The sequence below is a fragment of the Peromyscus maniculatus genome, chromosome 3, assembly GCF_049852395.1.
Source record: "Peromyscus maniculatus bairdii isolate BWxNUB_F1_BW_parent chromosome 3, HU_Pman_BW_mat_3.1, whole genome shotgun sequence".
Classification (NCBI taxonomy): Eukaryota; Metazoa; Chordata; class Mammalia; order Rodentia; family Cricetidae; genus Peromyscus; species Peromyscus maniculatus.
Window position 1 is genome coordinate 24114091 of NC_134854.1, and position 21896 is coordinate 24135986.

Sequence of the window (21896 nt, forward strand, 5' to 3'; positions counted from 1 at the left end):
TCACACATCCTTTCTTCCTTCTCAAAGTCTGCTTTACCCTTTCACCTCCTTTCACTGCCAAGCGCACAGGCCTATATCCTGGCCCTCAAGCTCACATTTCCTCATTGCAAGCCTGTCATACAGAGCTCAGTCCAAAGGCCAACTCCTCCAGAACCTTCCCTGACCACTGTACTTCCCTGACTCACAGGCAACACTAGTGCTAACCACCCTATGCATTTCCCATTATTACTTGCCTCCTCCTCTAGAATACATGCTTCCTGAGACTAGAGCTCTTATCTCGTTCGCCACTATATGCATATCTGGAATATACTCAATAAATTTATGTTCACTAATATAGAAACACATAAAACTTTATAGTTAGCACTTTTACACTATAGATAACCTACCAGAACTTTCCTGTTCTTTCTATCAGTACTTAACAAACACAAGTTATTAGGAATGATTCATTATTAGTCACTGTCTTAGCATCACTTGTCAACTTGACAACAGTCTAGAGTCAACAGAGATGAGAAGATCTCAACTGAAGTATTGCTCAGATCAGAGTGGCCCGTGGGCACAACTGTGGGTGATCATCTTGACCGTCAACTGATGCTGGAGCCCACTGTGAATAGCACCATTATGTGGACTACCTGTGGGCAGGTGGAGGGCCTGTGGACCACCTGTGGGCAGGTGGGAGTCCTGTGGACCACCTGTGGGCAGGTGGAGGGCCTGTGGACCACCTGTGGACAGGTGGGAGTCCTGTGGACCACCTGTGGGCAGGTGGAGGTCCTGTGGACCACCTGTGGGCAGGTGGAGGTCCTGTGGACCACCTGTGGGCAGGTGGAGGTCCTGTGGACCACCTGTGGACAGGTGAGAGTCCTGTGGACCACCTGTGGGCAGGTGGGAGTCCTGTGGACCACCTGTGGGCAGGTGGAGGGCCTGTGGACCACCTGTGCACAGGTGGGAGTCCTGTGGACCACCTGTGGGCAGGTGGGAGTCCTGTGGACCACCTGTGGGCAGGTGGAGAGCCTGTGGACCACCTGTGGGCAGGTGGAGGGCCTGTGGACCACCTGTGCACAGGTGGGAGTCCTGTGGACCACCTGTGGGCAGGTGGGAGTCCTGTGGACCACCTGTGGGCAGGTGGAGGGCCTGTGGACCACCTGTGCACAGGTGGGAGTCCTGTGGACCACCTGTGGGCAGGTGGGAGTCCTGTGGACCACCTGTGGGCAGGTGGAGAGCCTGTGGACCATCTGTGGGCAGGTGGAGGTGCTGTGGACCACCTGTGGACAGGTGGAGGTCCTGTGGACCACCTGTGGGCAGATGGGAGTCCTGTGGACCACCTGTGGACAGGTGGGAGTCCTGTGGACCACCTGTGGGCAGGTGGAGGGCCTGTGGACCATCTGTGGGCAGGTGGGAGTCCTGTGGACCACCTGTGGGCAGGTGGAGGGCCTGTGGACCACCTGTGCACAGGTGGGAGTCCTGTGGACCACCTGTGGGCAGGTGGGAGTCCTGTGGACCACCTGTGGGCAGGTGGAGAGCCTGTGGACCATCTGTGGGCAGGTGGAGGTGCTGTGGACCACCTGTGGACAGGTGGAGGTCCTGTGGACCACCTGTGGGCAGATGGGAGTCCTGTGGACCACCTGTGGACAGGTGGGAGTCCTGTGGACCACCTGTGGGCAGGTGGAGGGCCTGTGGACCATCTGTGGGCAGGTGGGAGTCCTGTGGACCATCTGTGGGCAGGTGGAGGTGCTGTGGACCACCTGTGGACAGATGGGAGTCCTGTGGACTATATAGGAAAGCTAGCTCAGCATAAGCCAGTAAGTAAGGTAGCAAGTGGCATTCCTCCATGGTTTTCTACTTTAATCCTGACTGAGTTCCTGCCCTCAGTTCCTTAATGATGAACTGTGGCCAAATAATACTACTTTCCACAACTAAGCTGCCTTGGGTCAGTTTTAGTGAAGTAACAGAACAAAATAAAAACAAAATATATTATATGCATTTTTAAAATTCTTGACTTATGAGAGTTAATAGCATTTTTTCCTCGTTCAGATATAAGACTCAGAAAACTCTAGGCCTTAAGCCCCACCTCCCAGAAATATAATTCTATAACCACTGAATAATTTATATAGAGAACAGTAGAAAATTTAAGGTTTTTTTTTTTTATTAAATTGTGGAATTCTAACTGAAAACTTGAAATTTCATACTAGAAAACAATATGAAAAACTCTAAAAAATAATCTTGATACTAAAATGATTATAATGTAAAATTAATAAAACAATCTCTTTAAAAAGAAAAACCATGTAAAAATGATTAGCTGAGCTTATTTTCTGAGCAGCAGACATAAGAGACTTATTGCGAGGTAACAGTACTTAAGAAAAAATGGAAACTGATTTGCACAAATGAGACCAACATGAAAGGGCTCACCTTCACTTTCCCGAAGGAAAGGATGTGGATCACTGTTTCATGAAAGTGAGAACTATTTCAGTGTACAATGTGTGTTTTCACTAGGATTTTCCATCACACATGGACATACCTGCTTCACTTTGAGGATGCAAAGTTCTTGCTGGAGCTTTTCATTTTCACACGGTTCCACCATACCATGAGTTGGTTCAGTTGTTCTGGTTAGCAATATTAACTCCTCTCCCCTACTTTCTTTAAAGGGAATTTTATCTTCTATCATTATTTTTGATTCTTCTGGCAAATCTTCACTGATTTGAGAACCACACCCTTCATGATGGCTGTCTGTCACAGTCACAAGCCCAGCTTTGCTAGAGCTCAATGGCACAGGGCACTCAGCAGCATTTTCTGTCCCCTTGGGGTCAGTGGGGACCTCTAGCGCTCTACATCTCAACAAGAGCTGTTCTTTGTCTTGATTTAATAATCTAACCTCTGCACTTAGGGAGTCCACCTCGTCGCGGGTCTGCTTTAGTTGTTCGGATACGACAGAAAGTTTCTCTGAGAGCTCCACTTTTTCTCGCTCAGTTACTTTCAGCTTTTCCATAAGTTCTGTTGTATCTTTTTCAACTACCTCACTGACTTCCAATGGTTCAGCTACAAAAGCTCTGTCATCAGTGACGTCAGAATGCTTTCCTTTCTGCAAAAGGAGCTCTTGGGTCAGCGCTTTAATCCTATCTTCATACTCTAACGCCTGCCTAGCTTGGATGTCTTCTAGATCGTCTTTTACTCTGAGAAGGCAAGCGTACTCTTCCTGTAACTCTTGATAATTAACTTCAAAGTTCTTTTCAGCAAATGAAAACGTATTCCTTTGATTTTCGATCTCCTTATTTAGATGACTACATTGTTGTATCAGGTCCTCCTTTTCCTTTCTAAGTATTTCAACTTCTTCCTGCCAGCTATGGTCTTTTAAGGCACTTACTCTTTCTACTTGATCTATAGGTGTATAACATTTCAACATGTCTTCAAGGGCAGTCTTCTCATCTGTAAGAATGCTGTTCTCTGCTTCAAGCTGTGCACATTTTTCTTGAAGGACCTCCTCTTTTTCTTTCAGTTGTTCTTTTAGTAGTTCAGTTTTAAGTTGTAACTCCTGAATTTCCTGTTCAAGCGCACCCTTTTCCTTTTCTTCTTGTTTGAGGATTTCAATTTCCTTTTTAAGTTCATTAATCTGGAGAGTCATTTCTTCTGATTTTGAATTAATACGTGATTCCTGTAAATCTCTTAGTTCAGAAATTTCCAAAAGCAGTTGATTTTGCTTAGTTAACAAGTTGTCTTTTTCGCACTGCATAGTTTCCATCTTCTGACTCATTTCATTTTGTAAGCCATCTATCTGTTGCTTGTGGTGAATGCCCAAATTATCTTTAAGTTTTTCCATATTAAGTCGATGTGCAGCTTCTAGGTCACCTTTTAGTTTGCAAAGCTCCTCTTCATGACTGAAGAGGAGCTGCGTTCTCAGGCGCTCCAGCTCAGCCTCCTGGGACTCCGCCATCCTGTCTAACACTGCATTCTTTTCCTTTTCTAGCATTTCTAGTTTAATCTTGTAATTCGTAATTTCTGCATCATGTTTTAACTCCAGCTCTTTCTTGGTCTCAGACGCAGCAGCGATCTCCGCTTTCAAGCCTTCGACTGTGCTGAGGGACTTGCACACCTCACTCAGCTTGCTCTCTAGTTCAGCTATTGTCTGCCTGGCTCTCTGAATCTGCTCTCTTAAGAAGCCCGATTCTTCTGAAAGATCATCAAACTGACTCTGCAGAGCGCATTTTTCCCCCTTAACTACACAGAGCTCTTCCCCAAGTTTTTCCTTCTGGGCAAGTGTATCTTGTAGTTTTATATTCAGTTCACTCATCGCCACATTCATTAACTTCAGCTGCTCTTCACTGACTGTAGCATCTGCATGTGACTTCAAAGTGTTCTCCATTTCTCCCTTATGCTGGGACCTCAGGTCCTCCAGCTGAGACATGTGCTGCTTTATCAACTCTTGCTTCATTTGTACTATCTGCTTCCCATATATCTCATCTAGCTCTGCCTGGAGCTGATCTAATTTCCGCTGGGTTTCCTTCTCCATTCTTTGCACTATGCCGGTTTCTAGGTTCTCTTTATAGTTTCTCTTCTGGAGTTCTTCAACTGCCCCCATCAGCTGTTTGATTTCAAGCGAACACTGCTTTTCCTTTTCCCTAGAACTGGCTAGCTCCAGTCTGAAGTTTTTGGTTTCTTGGTCCTTTTCTGTAAGCTGTTCTTTTAAGTCTTCCACTAATTTATCAGCAGTTGTTACTTTATTTTTTAACGCAGCAGTTTTCTTCTCTTCTTCTATTATTCTTGTATTCAATGCTTCAATGATTGCCTGCTTTTCCCGTATTTCATTAGTAGAGTTTTCTACATTTTTATCTTGTTCCTTCAGAAGGAAAAAAAGAAAAGAAAGCGTAACAATTTCCAGTAACTTTGTTGCTTAACCCTATTAACAAAAGACAGATGAAAGTCACTTCTTACATCAGTCTATAAAAAGTCACTTGCACCCTGCCCTCCACTGCCCCCAGGATAAGGTCTGCACACCTGGACACTTAGGAGCAAACAGTTCTACCACAGTTCAGACCTTCTTAGGAGAAATAGTGAATTATATTTGTTGTAATTAAAAAATTTTAATTAAGGGAGGTGGGGAGAATCTGGGAGGACAGGAAAGAATATGATAATGATATAGTGTATGAAAAATTTAAAATAATAAAAAATGTAATAAAATTTTAAATTAAGCCGGGCGGTGGTGGCGCACGCCTTTAATCCCAGCACTCGGGAGGCAGCAGGCGGATCTCTGTGAGTTCGAGGCCAGCCTGGTCTACAGAGTGAGTTCCAGGAAAGGCGCAAAGCTACACAGAGAAACCCTGTCTCGAAAAACCAAAAAAAAAAAGAAAAAAACAAAAAAATATCCAGCCTGATTTGCTTAGCATGTATGAGATCCTGGGTTCTACTTCCAGGAGTGCCAAAAAAAGAATGAAAAAAAGAAAGAAGAAAATATGGCTAGCCTGATGAGATGGCTCTGATTACCTGAGTTCAATCTCAGACAAAAAATTATTGTAATAATTAAAAAACTCACTAAATCCTTGCTAACCTCTTATAGCTTCACTTTTAAAATTACTGATTGATATCCCAATTATTTAATATTTTGAGCTAATTATAATACTATACACTCTCTGAATACTCTCAGAAAAAGATTTAAAAATAAGTCCAGGTTACTCCCATGAATTTTAGTGGTCTGAAGGTGTTCCAATGCTAAGAGCTATGCAATAAGAAGAATTCTTATTGAGTCTGTGAGTCTGTGTTAATTTCCCTGCCAAGCATTTAAGTGGCATCTACGACAGCTGCAGTGTTTATGGCACACTGATCTGGAACTACAATTTCAGTTCAAACAGAAACTTGAAAACAGAGCAGAACCTTTTCCACAGTTCCCACTGGAGGTCAATTACGAAGCTGTAGCTACCAGCTCAGCCCAGACACCACACCAAGCACAGCTGTGTCCCAATCACACCAAAGCACCGGGGTGAGCAGAGGCCTAGGCAGAGTTCTGGATCTGCTATTTAGTTTTTTTCTGTGAGTAAAAGCTTTAGACCCAAATACAAAGCATGAAATAAAATCTATAGAACTGGTCAGAGTTATTTTAAGCAGTTGAATTATATTACAAAGGTCCTTGGCAAATAGAATTCAGAGGAATTAGGAATGAATGTATGACACAGCTAAAGAAAAACTGTCGAGTCTCACCCAGAAGAAAGCCCTCTGAAGGAAGTGCTGAGAGTGCCCCTCTAAGTCCGGTCCATGGAAAAAGACCAACTGCCTTCAGCCTTTTGAGAATTACAGTCCCTCTAGAAAAACCATACCCTGAGCTAGGCATGCATACACATCTTCACAGCACTGACGAGGCAGAAGAACCATCCAAACATACTCAATAATGTTAGGAAATTGTGGTAAACAGGACTGAAGAATTCCAGCCCACAGGCATAAACCTCCCTACAAGGAGATGCATAAATCAGTTTATTTCAGTCTAATGCCACAACATCTGAATGCAAACATCCTTCCATCTGCTCACTAAAGAACCTTGTAACTAGTATTTGTCTTTTTAAGTTCATTTGTCCATGGAAAGAAAATAAAATCCAAAGGACCAGAAATGCATGGTTCCCCATGATTATTTACCATTGCAAACTAAAGATCTTACATTTGAATTTTTAAACAGCCTCTTGAACTCAGAGCAATCTGAGTCCACCTCTGCTCTAGCTCAGGACTCAGGTAAGAGCTAAATGAGTTTTCTGAGCCTACAAATCAAAATCAGATTGTGCTTTTGATTTGCTATGTTTTATAAGGCATTTTTTATGACTAAAAAGGCAGTGTGGGGCAAGAGCTCTGCCCTGCCCCCAGCCACATGGACAGAGTTCGAATCCCAATTCTGGTATGGGAGTAGAGCAGACAGCAACAAAACACTTTTGAATTTTCATTTCTCAATTCAAAAATCAATGGAAGCAAACCTTTCAGGATGGGTTGTTATTAGAACTTAAGATTATAATCTATGTCATACATAATGCCCTCCCCTGCCTCAAAGAGCCTTAATTCCTAAATGTTTGCAAGAAGTGCAACATAATTTGCATAAAGAGAATCAACTACATTTATTTTTTATAACCAAATTCTATTTGTAACAAAAATATTTTCAGAATTTCAGTATCACAGCTAAAATAGATGGGAATGCTTCAGATGGGACAAAAAAGATATTTGAGTTATAAATTTAGGCTCTACTGAGACTCCAGTTAACATATGCAAATCACTTTAAGGAACATAACAGTGGGCAGTATTATCTTAACTATATTAGTGTGAGATTTACAGTTGTTAGCATGAGATTCTCAACTGCTTTTGAAATAAGTTATTTTCCATATTCAAAGAGTTTGACTTAATTATAAAATTTTCTAATTCATATACATAAGACACATGAATAAGAAAATTACAAGTAGCTTGGTCTGTTTGAGGGGCCCCTGACAGTGGGATCAGGATCCATCCCTGGTGCATGAACAGGCTTTTTGGAGCCCATTACCTATGGTGGAACACCTTGCACAGTTTGGATGCAGGGGGAGGGGCTTGGACCTGCCTCAACTGAATGTACCCAGCTCTGCTGACTCCCCATGGGAGGCCTTACCTTTTTGGAGGAGAGAATGGTGGGGTGGGTTGGGGGGAAGGCTGAGGAGAGAGGGGGAGTAGGAGGAGGGATGAGAGGGGATCTGTGGCTGTTATGTAAAATGAATAAAAAATTTTTAATAAAGAAAGTTATAAAGTTGTGAAAGCAGGCTGACATCCTTACCATTTCATATACTTTAATTCTCTCTTGTAAAAGAGTAATTTGAGTCTTGAATTCCTCCTCCTTTATCTGATAGTCCTGTAACTGACGGTCCTGTCCTTCCAGCTGCTGCTGCTGGGCGGCGAGCTGTTGCTTGGCCTGCAGCAGCTCGGCCACGGTGCTGCTGTGGGTGCTGCTCCGCAGAGTCTCACTGGCCTGTAACTGGGAGACAGAAAGAGCCTTCAACACGCGAAACTGTGACTGTCTGCCAGCAGGCTTCCTTCCGGAGTCTTATTCTGCTGACACTGGCTCTCTGCAGCCTCGGTTCACTTCAGGGGGTGGAGATCTGCTGTTGCTATGACTGGACTACCTTTGGATTACCAATGGATTACCTTTCAGATGATAATTCAGAGAAAGCAGATGTAGTGATGGAATTAGGACTGAGGCCTAGAGAGAATGTGGACAGGAACGCACTTCTGCATCCTAGTGACTTTTCAGACTCTAGCTCCAATCTCTTTCAGAGTCCTGATTATATTTCCGCCCCTAAGTTCTGTAAGATGCCTGTATACTTATATTCAACTCTCTGGCTTAAGATATTTCAAGCTGTCGTGTGTTACTTGCAATCAAACTCTGATCAGTACAATCAGATTCTGTGTTAGTCAGGGCTACTATTGCTGAATGATGAAACACCAGGGCCAAAACAAGTTGGGGAGGAGAGGGTTTATATGCCTTACGCCTCCACATCACAGCTCATCATCAAAGGAAGTCAGGACAGGAACTCAAGCAAGGCAGGAACCTGGAGGCAGGAGCTGATACAGAGGCCATGGAGGATGCTGCTTGCTGGCTTGTTCCTCATAGCTTGCTCAGTCTGCTTTCTTATAGAATGCAGGATCACCTCCCCACACTCATAATGGGCTGAGCCCTCCCCAACCAATCACTAATTAATAAAATACCTCACAGCCTGACATTACGGAGGCATTTTCTCAATTGAGGTTCCCTTCTTTCAGATAACTCTGGCTTGGATCGAGCTGACAGAAAACTAGCCAGGATGGATTCCCAAGGTAAACATAGAGTAACTGGAATGTGCAGGTCCAGTTACCATCTAGAACCTAACCAAAGCCATGCCAGGACTGCAAAGGCCCAATGCAACTAAAGAGTGCCATCTGCAACAATGTATTCCGTCCACCTTGGTGAGATATGGAGTTTAATTGAAATACTAGCAGGAATCTACTCACGAGATATGAATTAAAAATCTTGGTTATGCTAGGTGGTGGTGGTGGTGGTGGTGGCAGTGGTGGCGCATGCCTTTAATCCCAGCACTCAGGAGGCAGAGACAGGCGGATCTCTGTGAGTTCGAGGCCAGCCTGGTCTACAGAGTGAGTTCGGGGACAGGCTCCGAAGCTACACAGAGAAACCCTGTCTCAAAAAAACAAAACAAACAAACAAACAAAAAATTATTGGTTACTATAACAACACAAATTTACTGGTTTTTTCAGTACACTAAAGTACTTCTTTTAGTACACTTAAGGAAGCAAATGGCTTCATATTATTGATTTGTGCTGGAAAGTGAAAAAGTACATAATTCATTGCTAAAACCAATAAACTTGTAATACTTACATGCTGGAATTGAATCTGTAATTTTTTACTTTGCTCTGTCAACTCTAAAAATTCTTTCATTGTCTCATCCTTTTCTTTTGTCGCTTGCTGCAAGTTAGCAATTAGCTGAGTAATGATGCAGTCTCTTTGTTTAACGGCAGCCTCAAATTCCTGTAACTAAGAGAGACCAAGGAAGACTGTAAATGTCAGCTTTTAGGGTTTGTTCAAAATAAATAATCTTCCATGAAAGCTATTGGCCTGTCCAAATTAGTTTTATTTCAAAACTGACTTTGAAAACATGTGTCTGCATTAAGGAAGAGAACATATGTGGGCTGGCTTGTCCATCTTTTCTTAGAGAAGAAGCGCCTTTATACTCTGGAGTGCCCCGGTGTTTCCAGGTAACACCGGCTTGTTTCTGACGAGGCTGGATGGACGCCCGCTGTCATTTTCACGGTGGACCGCTCCATCGGCTTCATCCTGACTTCCCTGCTTAGCAGGTGCCACTGCGGCCAGCAAGTGACTCACAAGGACTTGCTGACACTCTTAATGGGCTTCAGTCACCCTTGTTTTGTGGTTCCCACCAATTTTCTCTCAGATTACACAAACGAGAGTGATTTCACTCTAGCTACTTTACACAGCTATTTAAAAGTCCAAATAGTTCAGCGGGGTCTCATTTTAAATGGGCTTTTTTAAGCTATCTATGCACAAGAACAAAAATTATGAAATGACTTTTGCTTTGAAAGTTGCCGTGGCAGGGCCCCATGTGTCAAGAGCACACACTCACTACCATTCACACACTCACTACCATTCCCACGGTAGCAAAGCAGAGCCGTAGGAAGTGAGCGCACCTGCGTCAGAATCTCAGTCCCGCTCATCTCTTCCAGCTGTTGAGTCAGTTCTTCAAGCTCCTGCTGTTCTCCAGCCAGTTCATCTTTCATCGTTTTGAGACAGGTCTGACTGGACTGAGCTCCTTGTTCTGAATGAGAATTATCAATGCCAAGTTCTTCTTCCTAAATCAATCCAAGGTTTTCAATAGTTCAGTACTAGCAATATTCCTCAGGAATTTAAAATTTCACAGCAAAGTCACTTGAAAACATCCCTACCTCCTGCAGTTCGTTAGTACGGAAACCTGCTTTGTTATTAATGACATATATACTTTAACAGCATAAACAGAATTTCTGCACTATAAAAAGATGTTTTTGTTAAATATTAAAAACAAACAGGAGTCCATGCAGGAAAAGCTTGGTTAGTAAGCTGGATGCCTTTACACGGTATAAAACGTTAGTATCATGAGTGTTTAAATACTGTACCCGTAATAAGTCTGTAGACTCTCCTGTTTCTGTCACAAAACAGCAGCCATTTATCTGTATAAAAACAATCTCTTGATATATTATGATCTTAAACTGAATGTAGTTTATCTGACAAGAGTATTTCACTGAGTGTGGGGACCACAAATTCAGCTACACTTACTTGCCAGCTAGCCCCAGGGTCCTCTGTTTCTGCCTCCCCAGTGAGGGACTAGAGACCCACATTTTCAGACTTTTTATGTGGGTGTTAGGGATCCAAGCTCAAGCTTGTGTGGTAAGCACTGTATTCAGTCATTGCCCTCCCCTAGTTCAGTCTTTTTATGACTGAAATAAAGAGCCTTATTGGCAAAACCATATATAGTGATTCACTTAAAATTAGTTCAAGCATCAAAAAGACATAATACGTTCAAAGGCTAATCATTCCTCAAACACCCGAGTGCTTACAATGCACCTTCTTCTCTTCCAACCACCACTGATTTCCCTCATACTGCATCTCCACAGAAAGGGTAACTGGATAGGCCATGGACAGCTATGGCTTTCGAGTGTATGTACTGAGGTCAGAGTTCAATGTCAGGTGTCTTCTCAATCACTCTCCATCTTATTTCTGGAGACAGGGAGTCTCACTGAACCTGGAACTCACTGGTTCAGCTGGAATGGCTGGCCCCGAAGCCCAGGGACCCTCCTGTCTAGGCCTCCCCAGTGCTGGGATCACAGAAACTAACAACCACACCTGGCTCTAACATGGTCCTGAGGAACCAAACCCAGGACCTCAAGCTTGTACAGCTGGTACTTTACGGACTAAGCCATCTCCCCGGCCCCTGAAAAGGCTTTTTCATCACTTCTTTGACATACTCTCTTCTACATCTGTCTGGTATTCTCTGAGAGGAAAGATCGCTTTGATAGCCCAGCCAACAGGCGACTACAGTTGACAGGCACAAGGAAGGAGCCCCCACCAGAAGGCTTTTAAGTACACTGCTCATCATCAAGTGTTATGACCACGACTGCTTTCTCTGCCACCAGACAGGCATGCTAAAAGGCGAAACCCAACTGTCTAATCACAGAAATGTTTGCCCCAACCTAAAGAGCTTCCATAAATGCTTTAGCACCACGCTTGGCAATGGTTCCCAAATTGTTTAGGTTGTTAACCTTGGTCATAGCAATGCCCGGCTCCACCAAAGTCAGAGTACTGAAGGCTGGGAGTGAGTCAGTATTTTACCTGCCAGGATCTGATAGCCAATCCAGACTAAGGCATCAGAAGCATTAGAGACCAACTAGTGATGATCAAACATGAAAATGGGCAAGTTCTTAAAGGGCTCCATCCCCTTCTACAAAGCAGTCACTCTCTCAGGCAACTGAAAGGCTCCAAGAACTAGAACGGATTGATCCTGCCTTGTGAACATGCAGCAGCCTTCTTTACCCTTTCTAATGAACTTGGACATAAAGTGCACTTTGTCAGGAGCGAGTTCACCCACTCCTGTGTTGCTGCTGAGGCTTCCTTCCTCTTGCCTGGTGTATGGACTCTGATACGTTCATTTTCAGTCTAGTGTGTCTTTGCCAGTGAGATGTATTTCTCACGTTTGTTTTGTTAGTCAGCCAGTTGTGTCTTTTAATGAAAATTAGAGACTATTTACAATTAGTGCTATTATTGAGAACATTTGCTATTTCCTAAAAGTCTGTTGATTGTTTTATGGTGTTTCAAGTTTTCTTGTTTTGGTTTGGTTTTCGTTCCCCCCTCCATATTAGGTGCTTGCTGATTTGCAGAGTGAAACAAGAATGGCTTTTTCCATGTTTCCCCAGCTCACCTACTCTTCCTGTGGTTACTCTTTCCTGTGCTTTTGTGACTGAGACTGTCTCTGTTGTCGTCTGTGTGTGGGACTTGTGAGAGTATCTTTTACACTGCTATCTTGGTCGACATGAATGGCTTTAGTTTGTACTTATCTTCAAAAGTCTCAACTTCTCCTATTCTAAAAGGTAACTTTTTTGGCATAGCATTCTTGAATGGTAGTTTTTAGAGGTTGTGATTTTTAAATCCATACTGACCACAGAGGAAATTTTACGTAGTGTGAATCAGATACCCATTTATTTATTCATTGTTGGTTATTTTCCTGGCCAGTCTACTAGTAAGTATATTCTTAGCTCCAAAATACATTAAATTTGTTAAGTATCAAATTTATTATTAATATAAAATTGTGCTACGTTAATTTAAGCATAAAGAGTTTTTCTAACAGAAACCAGCAACACATTGAAACTTATGAAATACACTAATTGAGGAGACATTTAGAGTAAGAGAAGGGTTTTCATGTTGTCTAACTCTGGACCAAAGAAATGGTGATCATATTTAAAAAACTAAGAAAGACACATATTTACCGCCATCACACAAAGAGGGCACGTCATAAAGAGGGCACACCTACCTAACAGTTCCTCACCTAGTCACCACCACAGCATTAGTGCAAATAAAAAAGTCCATAAGGTTAGTGCAAACCCAAACACTTGTGAAAAGCTTAACTCAAAACAAATTATCAAAAAAAAAAAAATTGCTGTGCTAAATAAGATGGGTTCACAGTGGTCTTACATCTAGAAACCCAGCATCAAAGTCTTTCCCAGAAACTAACCAGAATTTCTAAGTCTTTAAAGAAAAAACTGCGGGATAATTAACATGTCAGCTAACACTGTGGAAACGACAGCAGTAGAGTATTATCTTAGTTTGCTAACCATTCATGCTGCTGTTATTTTATTGTATTTATAGAAATGCAACAGAAGCATGTAAAATGTACAAGAAACAAATACTTCTAGTGATAAAAAATGACTATTTTTATTATAGTATTCGAGATTATGACATATTAATCTTACCTCTAATGAACTTGAATCATCTGCCGTGGTTGAAATTTCACTTTCATGCTAAAAGAAAAGTAAAACAATTTACAATCATGCCTTTCCCCCATATTTTACTTCCACTAGGCAACTACTGTAGGCAGCAGCATAGTGAAAACTACTACATAACATGCTACTAAAACCAGGTAAGATACTACCAAACCAAGTACAAATTATTCAGACCTTTAAAAGTTCACTTATGAATTAGTGTCTAAGCTGTAAATTTTTCTCTATATAAAAAATCAAGAGAACATGTTCTTATACACAATACCTACCCTTTGTAAGCCAAAAGCACCAAAGTATGATTTTTCTAAACTTTTTAAAATTTTTATTATTAAGAAATTTTCTATTCATTTTACATGCCAACCACAGATCCCCTCTCCTCCCTCCTCCCGCCCGATTTCTCTAAACATTACAACTCATAAATAAAACAGGGTTCGAAATGCTACTATCAGAAGTGTCATTTCTGCAAGAGTATTCTCAGATCTTGATGCTAAAAGTAATTACTTGGAAAAAAAATAACCTTTTGTTGTTATAATGCTTTTACAGCTTAAAAAGCATTTTCTTAAAAACATTTGCAGAAGACTAGAGAGATAGCTCAGCAGTTAAGAGCACTTGCTGCTCTTGCCAAGAAAGGGTCCAGCACCCATATGGAGGCCCACAAGCAGCTGTAACTCCAGTTCCAAGGGACCTGATGCTCTCTTCTGGCCTCCATGGACACTGCACATATCAGAAGCAAGCATAAACCCGTATAGCCAAAATATCCATTCATATAAAATAATAAAATAAAAATTAAACATTTTTGCTTTGTTCCAGAATTGGGGTATGAGGTCAGTGGCATTCAAAGTGTGTCACACTCTCAAGTGTGACATGGGGAATAGAATTTTAAAAAATCCTAATTTTTCTAATTCCCAAATTGCTGTTTTCCTGTTCAACACACACACACACACACACACACACACACACACACACACACACACACACCCTCTAACATGAAACTCAGAGTTTATAATTATTAACTATCACTGTCTAATTCCTCATCTATTCCTACAGAAATATTATTTAACATTCAGGATCAAGTTCTGCAATGGCCTTTCCAAGAAATAGTAACTGCTGGCAGAAAAAAAAAAAAAAAAAAAAAAAAGCTGTCTCTAGTCTAAAATCCTAAAACAATGGTTCCTAACTCATGAGGCTCTGCTCACTTATTTATTCATGTGTGACTGTGTGTGTGTGCATGTGTGCACACACAGAGGTTAGAGGACTACTTCTGTGCCATCCTCAGGATGGCTGCTGCTCTGCTTTGAGACAGGGTCTCTCACTGACCCGAACTAACTAGGTGAGACGAGGTGACCACCGAGCCCCAGGAATCCTTCGGTACATCTCCCCAGCACTGGGATTATGTGCGAGCCACCGTCTCAGCATTTTTTTTTTTTTTTTTGGTTTTTCGAGATAGGGTTTCTCTGTGTAGCTTTGCACCTTTTCCTGGAACTCACTTGGTAGTCCTGGCTGGCCTCGAACTCACAGAGATCCGCCTGCCTCTGCCTCCCGAGTGCTGGGATTAAAGGCGTGCGCCACCACCGCCCGGCTCAGCATTTTTTTTTTTTAAAGCTTTTTTTTTAAATAATTTATTTAAAGTGCATTGGTGTGAAGGTGTCAGATCCCCTGGAACTGAAGTTACAGACAGTTGTGAGCTGTCATGTGGGTGCTGGGAATTGAACCTGGGTCCTCTGGAAGAGCAGCCAATGCTCTTAACCGCTGAGCCATCTCTCCAGCCTCCACCCCACCCCACCCCCACCCCCCGTCTCAGCATTTTAACGGGGGTTCTAGGGACTGAAGTCATGTCCCTGGCCTAATGTTCTCTTCTAAATCTAAAGATTTCTGTGACATAATCCCTCTCTGTGACAATTAAGTACACAATGTACATTAAAAACTGGTACCACGAATAAACACACTAGCTGGGTGGTGGTGGCGCACACCTTTAATCCCAGCACTCAGGAGGCAGAGGCAGGTGGATCTCTGTGAGTTTGAGGCCAGCCTGGTATACATAGCGAGGACCAGGTCAGCCAGGGCCCTATAGAAAAACCCTGTCTCAAGAAAACCAAGCCCCTCAAAAAAAAAAATAAATGGAATGATTTGCCAGGTGTGGTGGTATACACCTTTAATCCCAGCACTCAGGAGGCAGAGGCAGGCTATATAGGGAGATCTTGTCTCAAAAAAAGAAAAAAAGCAGAATAACAAGTTATTGCATTCAAAATGATAAAATACAGTAAATGGTGAACTACAGTAAAGAATCCAAGTATCAACATGCCATAATTTAAAATATCCATCTTGAAACCAAATCCTATGCCAGAGTTGCCATATTATTTAAAATGTTTATTTAAAAAATTACAAGGCACACAAAGGAATGGGAGAGTATGGCCTGGTCAAAAGAAAAATATTGGTCAATAGAAACTGCTCTTGAAGATACACAGGTTATGGATTTAACATGCAAAAACTTAAAATTGGGTATTTTAAATGCTGTGTGTCAAATAACTAAAGGAAATAATGCTAAAGTAATTTAACAGCAACAAAAACTCTGAGCAAAACGTCCCTGGGAGGATGCAACCACAGAACAGGGAAGCAGCAGCAAACTCAAGTCACATCCGTCCTGAAAAGCAGCAAGACTACCAGACGCCACTGAATGAAAAGTTAAGGGACTAAAGGGCTGGTCTCATGTTTCCTAGCAGCTTTCACCCATAATAACAGCCCTTTAAAATTAACATCATTTCAAGAGCTAGAGAAAAAAAAAAAAAACCACCACAAAATTTAACGGTCTTTCTTTCATGACAAAAGTATTACTGAGGGCTGGGGATGTACCTCCATGGTAAAGTATTTGTTGAGCATTCACAAGGCCTGGGTTTGAAACCCAGTGCTGCAAAATAATTAACTACATAAAAACACTCAATGATGCAAGAGTGGAAAGGAACCTCCTCTACAGGATAAAGTACATCTAAAGAAAGCCCTAAATATACAACACTACACAAGCTAAGCAAATCCTCCAGAAGGGGGGAATGTGGGGGCTGAATGTTCCCTCAAAACAATACAACACTTCTTTTTGAAAAAACACATTACACACAGGGGATATGACAACTTTCAGGAGTTGGTTCTCCCCTTTCACCACATGGGTCCTGGGAATGGAATTCAGGCCATCAGGTTTGGCATCTTTGTTTTTGTTTGTTCCCCAGAGAGGATCTCACTGTGTAGCTCTGACTGTCCTGGAACTTAGTTTCTAGGCTAGGTTGGTCGGAAACTCACAGAGATCCTCCTGCCTCTGTCTCTCTAGTGCTGGGATTAGAGGTATGCACCATGATATCCAGGTAGCAAGTGATTTTATTCATTAAATCATCTTACTGGCCCCTCACCATTTCTTTTCAAAATTTAAAAAGTTAGTGCATCAAAGTATACTATAAAAATAAAAAACCCATGAGATAATATTTACAGATTACCTATCTACGAATATCTCTGGTTTTCATTATTCAGACTCTTGCCTTCATGAACTCACCTCCTTAATAAAATTTATTTGCTGGCCCCCAAATCAATACTCGTAACATCTATGAGGTCATTTGAGGACATGAGCAGAACAGGGAAAATTTAGAGTGATCCAAGGTAGATAATACTAGATGACACAGAACAGGGCAACATTTGCTCTCCTGTTTCTCACAATGTGAAGTCAGTACCCTCCAGGGTACATAGTGGCACATTTTGGCACTTTTTAATTGGTGATTTCACGGCTTAAAAATGACCCCAAGTACAAAGTTTTAGTGCTGCCCAGTGTTTCTAAGAACAGCAATGTTGTGATGTGTCTTATGGAGGGAAGGTGTATTAGTTGTTTTGCTCAGGCATGGTGTGTATGTGTGCATATTTCTGTTTCAAGCCCTCTTACTCAATGCCTACATGTTAATTACACTCCTGTTCTAATGATTCAACAACATATACTATATAAGGAGCCTTGAAACATAAATACACATAAACAGGCAATGTAACAACTACTGTTTTAATTTATTTATTATGTTGTATGTGCATTGTACACCATGGCAAATGTGAGGTTCAAAGGACGATTTGGGGACCCATTTCCTTTCACTTTTATGTGGGTTCTGGGAATTGAACTCAGGTCACCATGCTCATGCAGAAAATGCCTTTACCACTAAGTAAGTACTCACTACTTGCCAGCCTTGTACCAGCTCTTTAACAAACCAGGACCGGTGGCCCACAGGACTCTAGCCCTGATTTCCTTAGAAGAATAGTTCAGTGTATACTAACTCATCACCGCAACAGCTTTACAGAATACAACTGAGGCATGTAAGTAAAACTGCCTACATGTGAAGCACAAATGCTCCTTACACAGTACATAGTTGCATTTTCAGTGTGTCTCCCTCTGCTCTCTCCCCCTCCCCCTCTACAGAGTCTCACTACACAGCCCAGGCATGCCCCTGCCTCCCCAGCCCTCCCTCCCCTGTGATGTTTAGCTTCAACTGTCAACTAGACACAACCTAGAATCACCTCAGTGAGACTCACCCACATGAGGGCGTGCCTGTGGACATGCCTGTGAGAATTTTTCTTAATTGGGGTAAGTGATATGGAAAGTCGGAGCCCACTCTATATAGCACTATTCCCCTGGGCTTGGGTCCTGGACTGTCTAAGAGTAGAGAGAGGGAGCCGAACACTAGGTATGCATGCATTTACTCTCTCTGGGTTGTTAGGTGCAACAGGATTAGCTACCTTGAGTTTGACTTCCCTGCAATGGCAGACAAGAAGCTGGAATCGTAAGTCAAACTTTCTCCCCCTAAGTTGCTTTTATTGGGGTATTTATTTCAATATCAGAGATAAAGCTAGGAAATCCCACTTCAGTCTCCGGCGTGCTGAAGTTTCTGATATGTGCTATCAACCTCAGCTCCTCACTCTTCTTTGAAACCATATTCCCATACTTCCAAGAGACAAGGTGACTGCATTTTATGAGGAATATAACATGTCTCCATTGCCCACCTGGGTAGTGAGCAAAGCTTAAATCCCTGGACTGACTGGTTGTGTGTCAACTTGACACAAGCTAGTGTCATCAGAGGAGGGAGCCTCATTTGAGGAAATGCCTTTGTGAGATCCAGCTGTAAAGCATTTTCTCATTTAGTGATCAGTGGGGGAGGGCCCAGCCCATAGCAGGTGGTGCCGTCCCTGGGCTGCGGGTTCTGGGTTCTATAAGAAAGCAGGCTGAGCTAGCCAGGGGAAGCAAGTCAGTAAGTAGCATCCCTCCATGGCCTCTGCATCAGCTCCTGTCCTGTTTGAGTTCCTGTCCTGACTTCCTTCACTGATGAACAGCAATGTGGAAGTATAAGCCAAAGAAATAAACGCTTTCCTCCCCAACTGGCTTTTTGGTCATGGTATTTTGTCGCAGCAATAGAAACTCTCACTAGTACAATCTCTATCTACTCTAATCTTATTTCTACATAAACATGCTGTAGCATAAAATTCAAGTTATACCCATCCTCCCAAAACTCTCCTGAGCACCTCATTTCTCTATTTGTGGTATTGGTTAGTGAACCATCTACCAGCCATTTTAATCCATTTTAACCACCACCACCACCCCCATTTCAGAAAGTTGCACCGTAAAACAAGGGGGAGGGTGGCTGGGGGAGTTAGGATTCACTGGGCACTTTCTATGGGAATTGGGCTGGGTACAATTTCCACACCCACAAAATTACCACCACCCTATCCCATCACTTTGGGATCCACATGAAATAGAATCTCCTGTTTCCAGATCACACAGCACACCTCTTTTCAATTTTGCAAATGTATTTCTTTCTGCACAGAGGTTGTGTCCCTTGCTTTTTTTTTTTTTTTTATCTCTAGCTGACTCCTACTCATACTTTTATATTACCCCTCCAGTAACACACACGTGGCTGGCTTTGGCACCACCGCCCCCCCCCCCCCCCCCCCCCCCCCCCGCCAGAAGCAGGGGCACTGTTGCTGCACAGGTGTGACAGGAACACACTGACGTTCTTTATATCTGCCTTCCTCATCTTTGCCTCGTGAGTGTCAATAAATATCTGTTGAGTGAAGCTCACGAAACCCACTCAGAGGTTACTAAATATTTTAGGTCTAGTTACTACCATACTTCTGAAGTTTGCAGGAAGGGATAAAAGTCACAAACTGCACAGCGTGCTGGTGGCCATTCTCATTACACGTTCCACTCAGAACTGGGCTGAAAATCTGGAAGCACTCACTTCAGCAAAGACCTGATCATGATTTTCTATTTGTCCACTGGGAAGAGCTCTCATTCTGGTAGAATCAGGATTCCCGGCTGATTCTACGCATTGAGAACTATTTATGGATGTCTCATCATTCTGTTGGTTAATACTTAAGCTTGAAATTTTTTTCTTCTTTTGCTTCTTAGGATTCTGCCCATCAGATCGGGCTTTTCTCTGTCGATACTGAGCAAGCTATAGGGGGAAAAAAAGAAAGCGGCATTACCATCTAAGTTTTTTTTTTTTTTAATCATTATTAAAGCTCTGGGTCACTTTATTAAACTATCACTAAAAATGAGTGACAACAAAGGACACTTGTCCCATCCTTAATAGAGTAATTACTATCGCACTGCAAAGAAACTGGTTGTTTCTGAATCAGGAATAAGAAATGAAAATGTCTGAAAGGAAGAAACTCAGCTCAGAGTCAGAAGATGGATAGGGAGGCACTTGGAGGATCGTCTGTGGATTTCAAACTGTCTGAAAGCATGGCACACACAAGGTCAGTGTGTCCTTCATGGATTCTCTGGGACTTTAACTTTCAACTAAAGATAATTAGCTTGGGCCAAAAGATTTACCTCTGAGTGTGGTTTGTGGCCTTATCTATAAATGAAGAAATAGAAATAATTCAAATTTCTGAGACTGATCTTTCTAGTCCTCAAGCATTTGCCTATCACCATCGTCAGGAATCCCACAGCCTAGTGCCGCCTAGTCATATCATCTACTTACCATCTACTGCCTTCCTTATTTAAGTTTATTTTTAAAAGAGATATTTAATCTGCTATAAATTAAAAGTCAGGACTACTTGTGATTTCTTTTTTTTTTTTAAGTAGCCAACAAAAATTAAAACAAGGACACAGCTATCATTAAAACGTTAAACACTGATGAAAGATATAAGAAAACTGGATGAGTATTAAGACATTCAGGGACAAAAGAGCAGCAAACACTTTCTGCTACCATGGCAGAAAAAAAAATGTAAAAGGTAAAAGTCTTCTTTAACATTATACAATGTTTTTACCACTGAACCAGGACACACATAAGATACCATCATCTAGTCAGAATTATCATCCCATATATAACTCAATGATGGGTGAACTATGCTGAACCCTTATTGAAAATATTGATGAAAACACTCACGACAATCCTTACGATAGAGTAGTCACTATGAAACAGTATCACAGTACAATTATTATGAAAAGGAAATTATCTACACCTCTTCTTTCTAGAGACAAAGCAGGCTTCAGGCTTCAACCACCAATAATTATAGCTAGCTTGGATTTTAGTAACACTACACTCACAGCCATAATTAAATCTTGAAAGAAAATGTATAACAACTTTGGTGTGTTTCACAACTTGCACTACAGGTGTTTTCCCCTCTATTTAATTTCTCTTTGAGTGTGCTTGTGAGTAGTGTGTGTGTGTATGTGTGTGCAGGTGTGCTTGCCTGAGTGTGTGGCATGTGAGGCCAGAGGTTGACTTCAGGTACCATCCTGTATCACTCACCACTCATAGTGTTGGCTAAGTAGGCTGGCCAGCAAGTTCCAGGCATCCTCCTGCCTCCATCTATGTCTCCCCACCCTACCCCAACCCACCCCCAACCGCTGCCCTTGAGATGAGATTATAGACTCACACCACCATGCCCGGCTTTTCACATGGATGCTGGGGACCTGAACTTTCCTTGCACAAGAAAGCACTTACATACTGAGCCATCTCCCCAGCCTAAACTTCCTTTTTTATAAAATTTCTTTATATGAAACAAATACTAACCACCACTTCTTAAATTTGAGCTCTTTAATCACAACAAAGAAAAACAAAAATAAGACCTAGAACCTTCAAAAAAAACTACACTACTAGAATTACTATAACTATTAACTATACTAATTACAAAGATAGCTAAGTTATTATAAAATATGCTAATGCAGTATCATTAATGATGTTAATATTACTATCAAAATATATGACAAACACTATGAATAAATAATAAAGTATTTTTAAACTTTATCAACTATAGAAAAATACACATATGGATGCCCTATATTTTAAAGACATTCATCCAGCAATCACATACAGCAGCTACTAGTGCCATGCAATATGAAAATACACTACACCAGGGTT

General features: G+C 42.0%; 1 protein-coding gene across 23 annotated transcripts in view; it reads right to left on the bottom strand.

Annotated features, from left to right (window-relative positions):
* The window catches only part of Akap9 (A-kinase anchoring protein 9), a 124123-nt gene that overhangs the window by 95581 nt on the left and 6646 nt on the right, over positions 1–21896 (bottom strand). For 18 of the 23 annotated variants that reach the window (XM_076566270.1, XM_076566267.1, XM_076566263.1 and 15 more), the window contains exons 2-8: positions 19764–19979; positions 13489–13536; positions 10642–10695; positions 10180–10341; positions 9353–9508; positions 7760–7957; positions 2513–4825 (exon numbers count right to left, since the gene is read on the bottom strand). In XM_076566270.1, coding sequence (XP_076422385.1) covers positions 2513–4825; positions 7760–7957; positions 9353–9508; positions 10180–10341; positions 10642–10695; positions 13489–13536; positions 19764–19979 — 3147 coding nt within the window. The remainder of the gene's footprint in view (positions 1–2512; positions 4826–7759; positions 7958–9352; positions 9509–10179; positions 10342–10641; positions 10696–13488; positions 13537–19763; positions 19980–21896) is intronic. The other 5 variants (XM_076566264.1, XM_076566261.1, XM_076566271.1 and 2 more) reach the window with 3 other exon arrangements.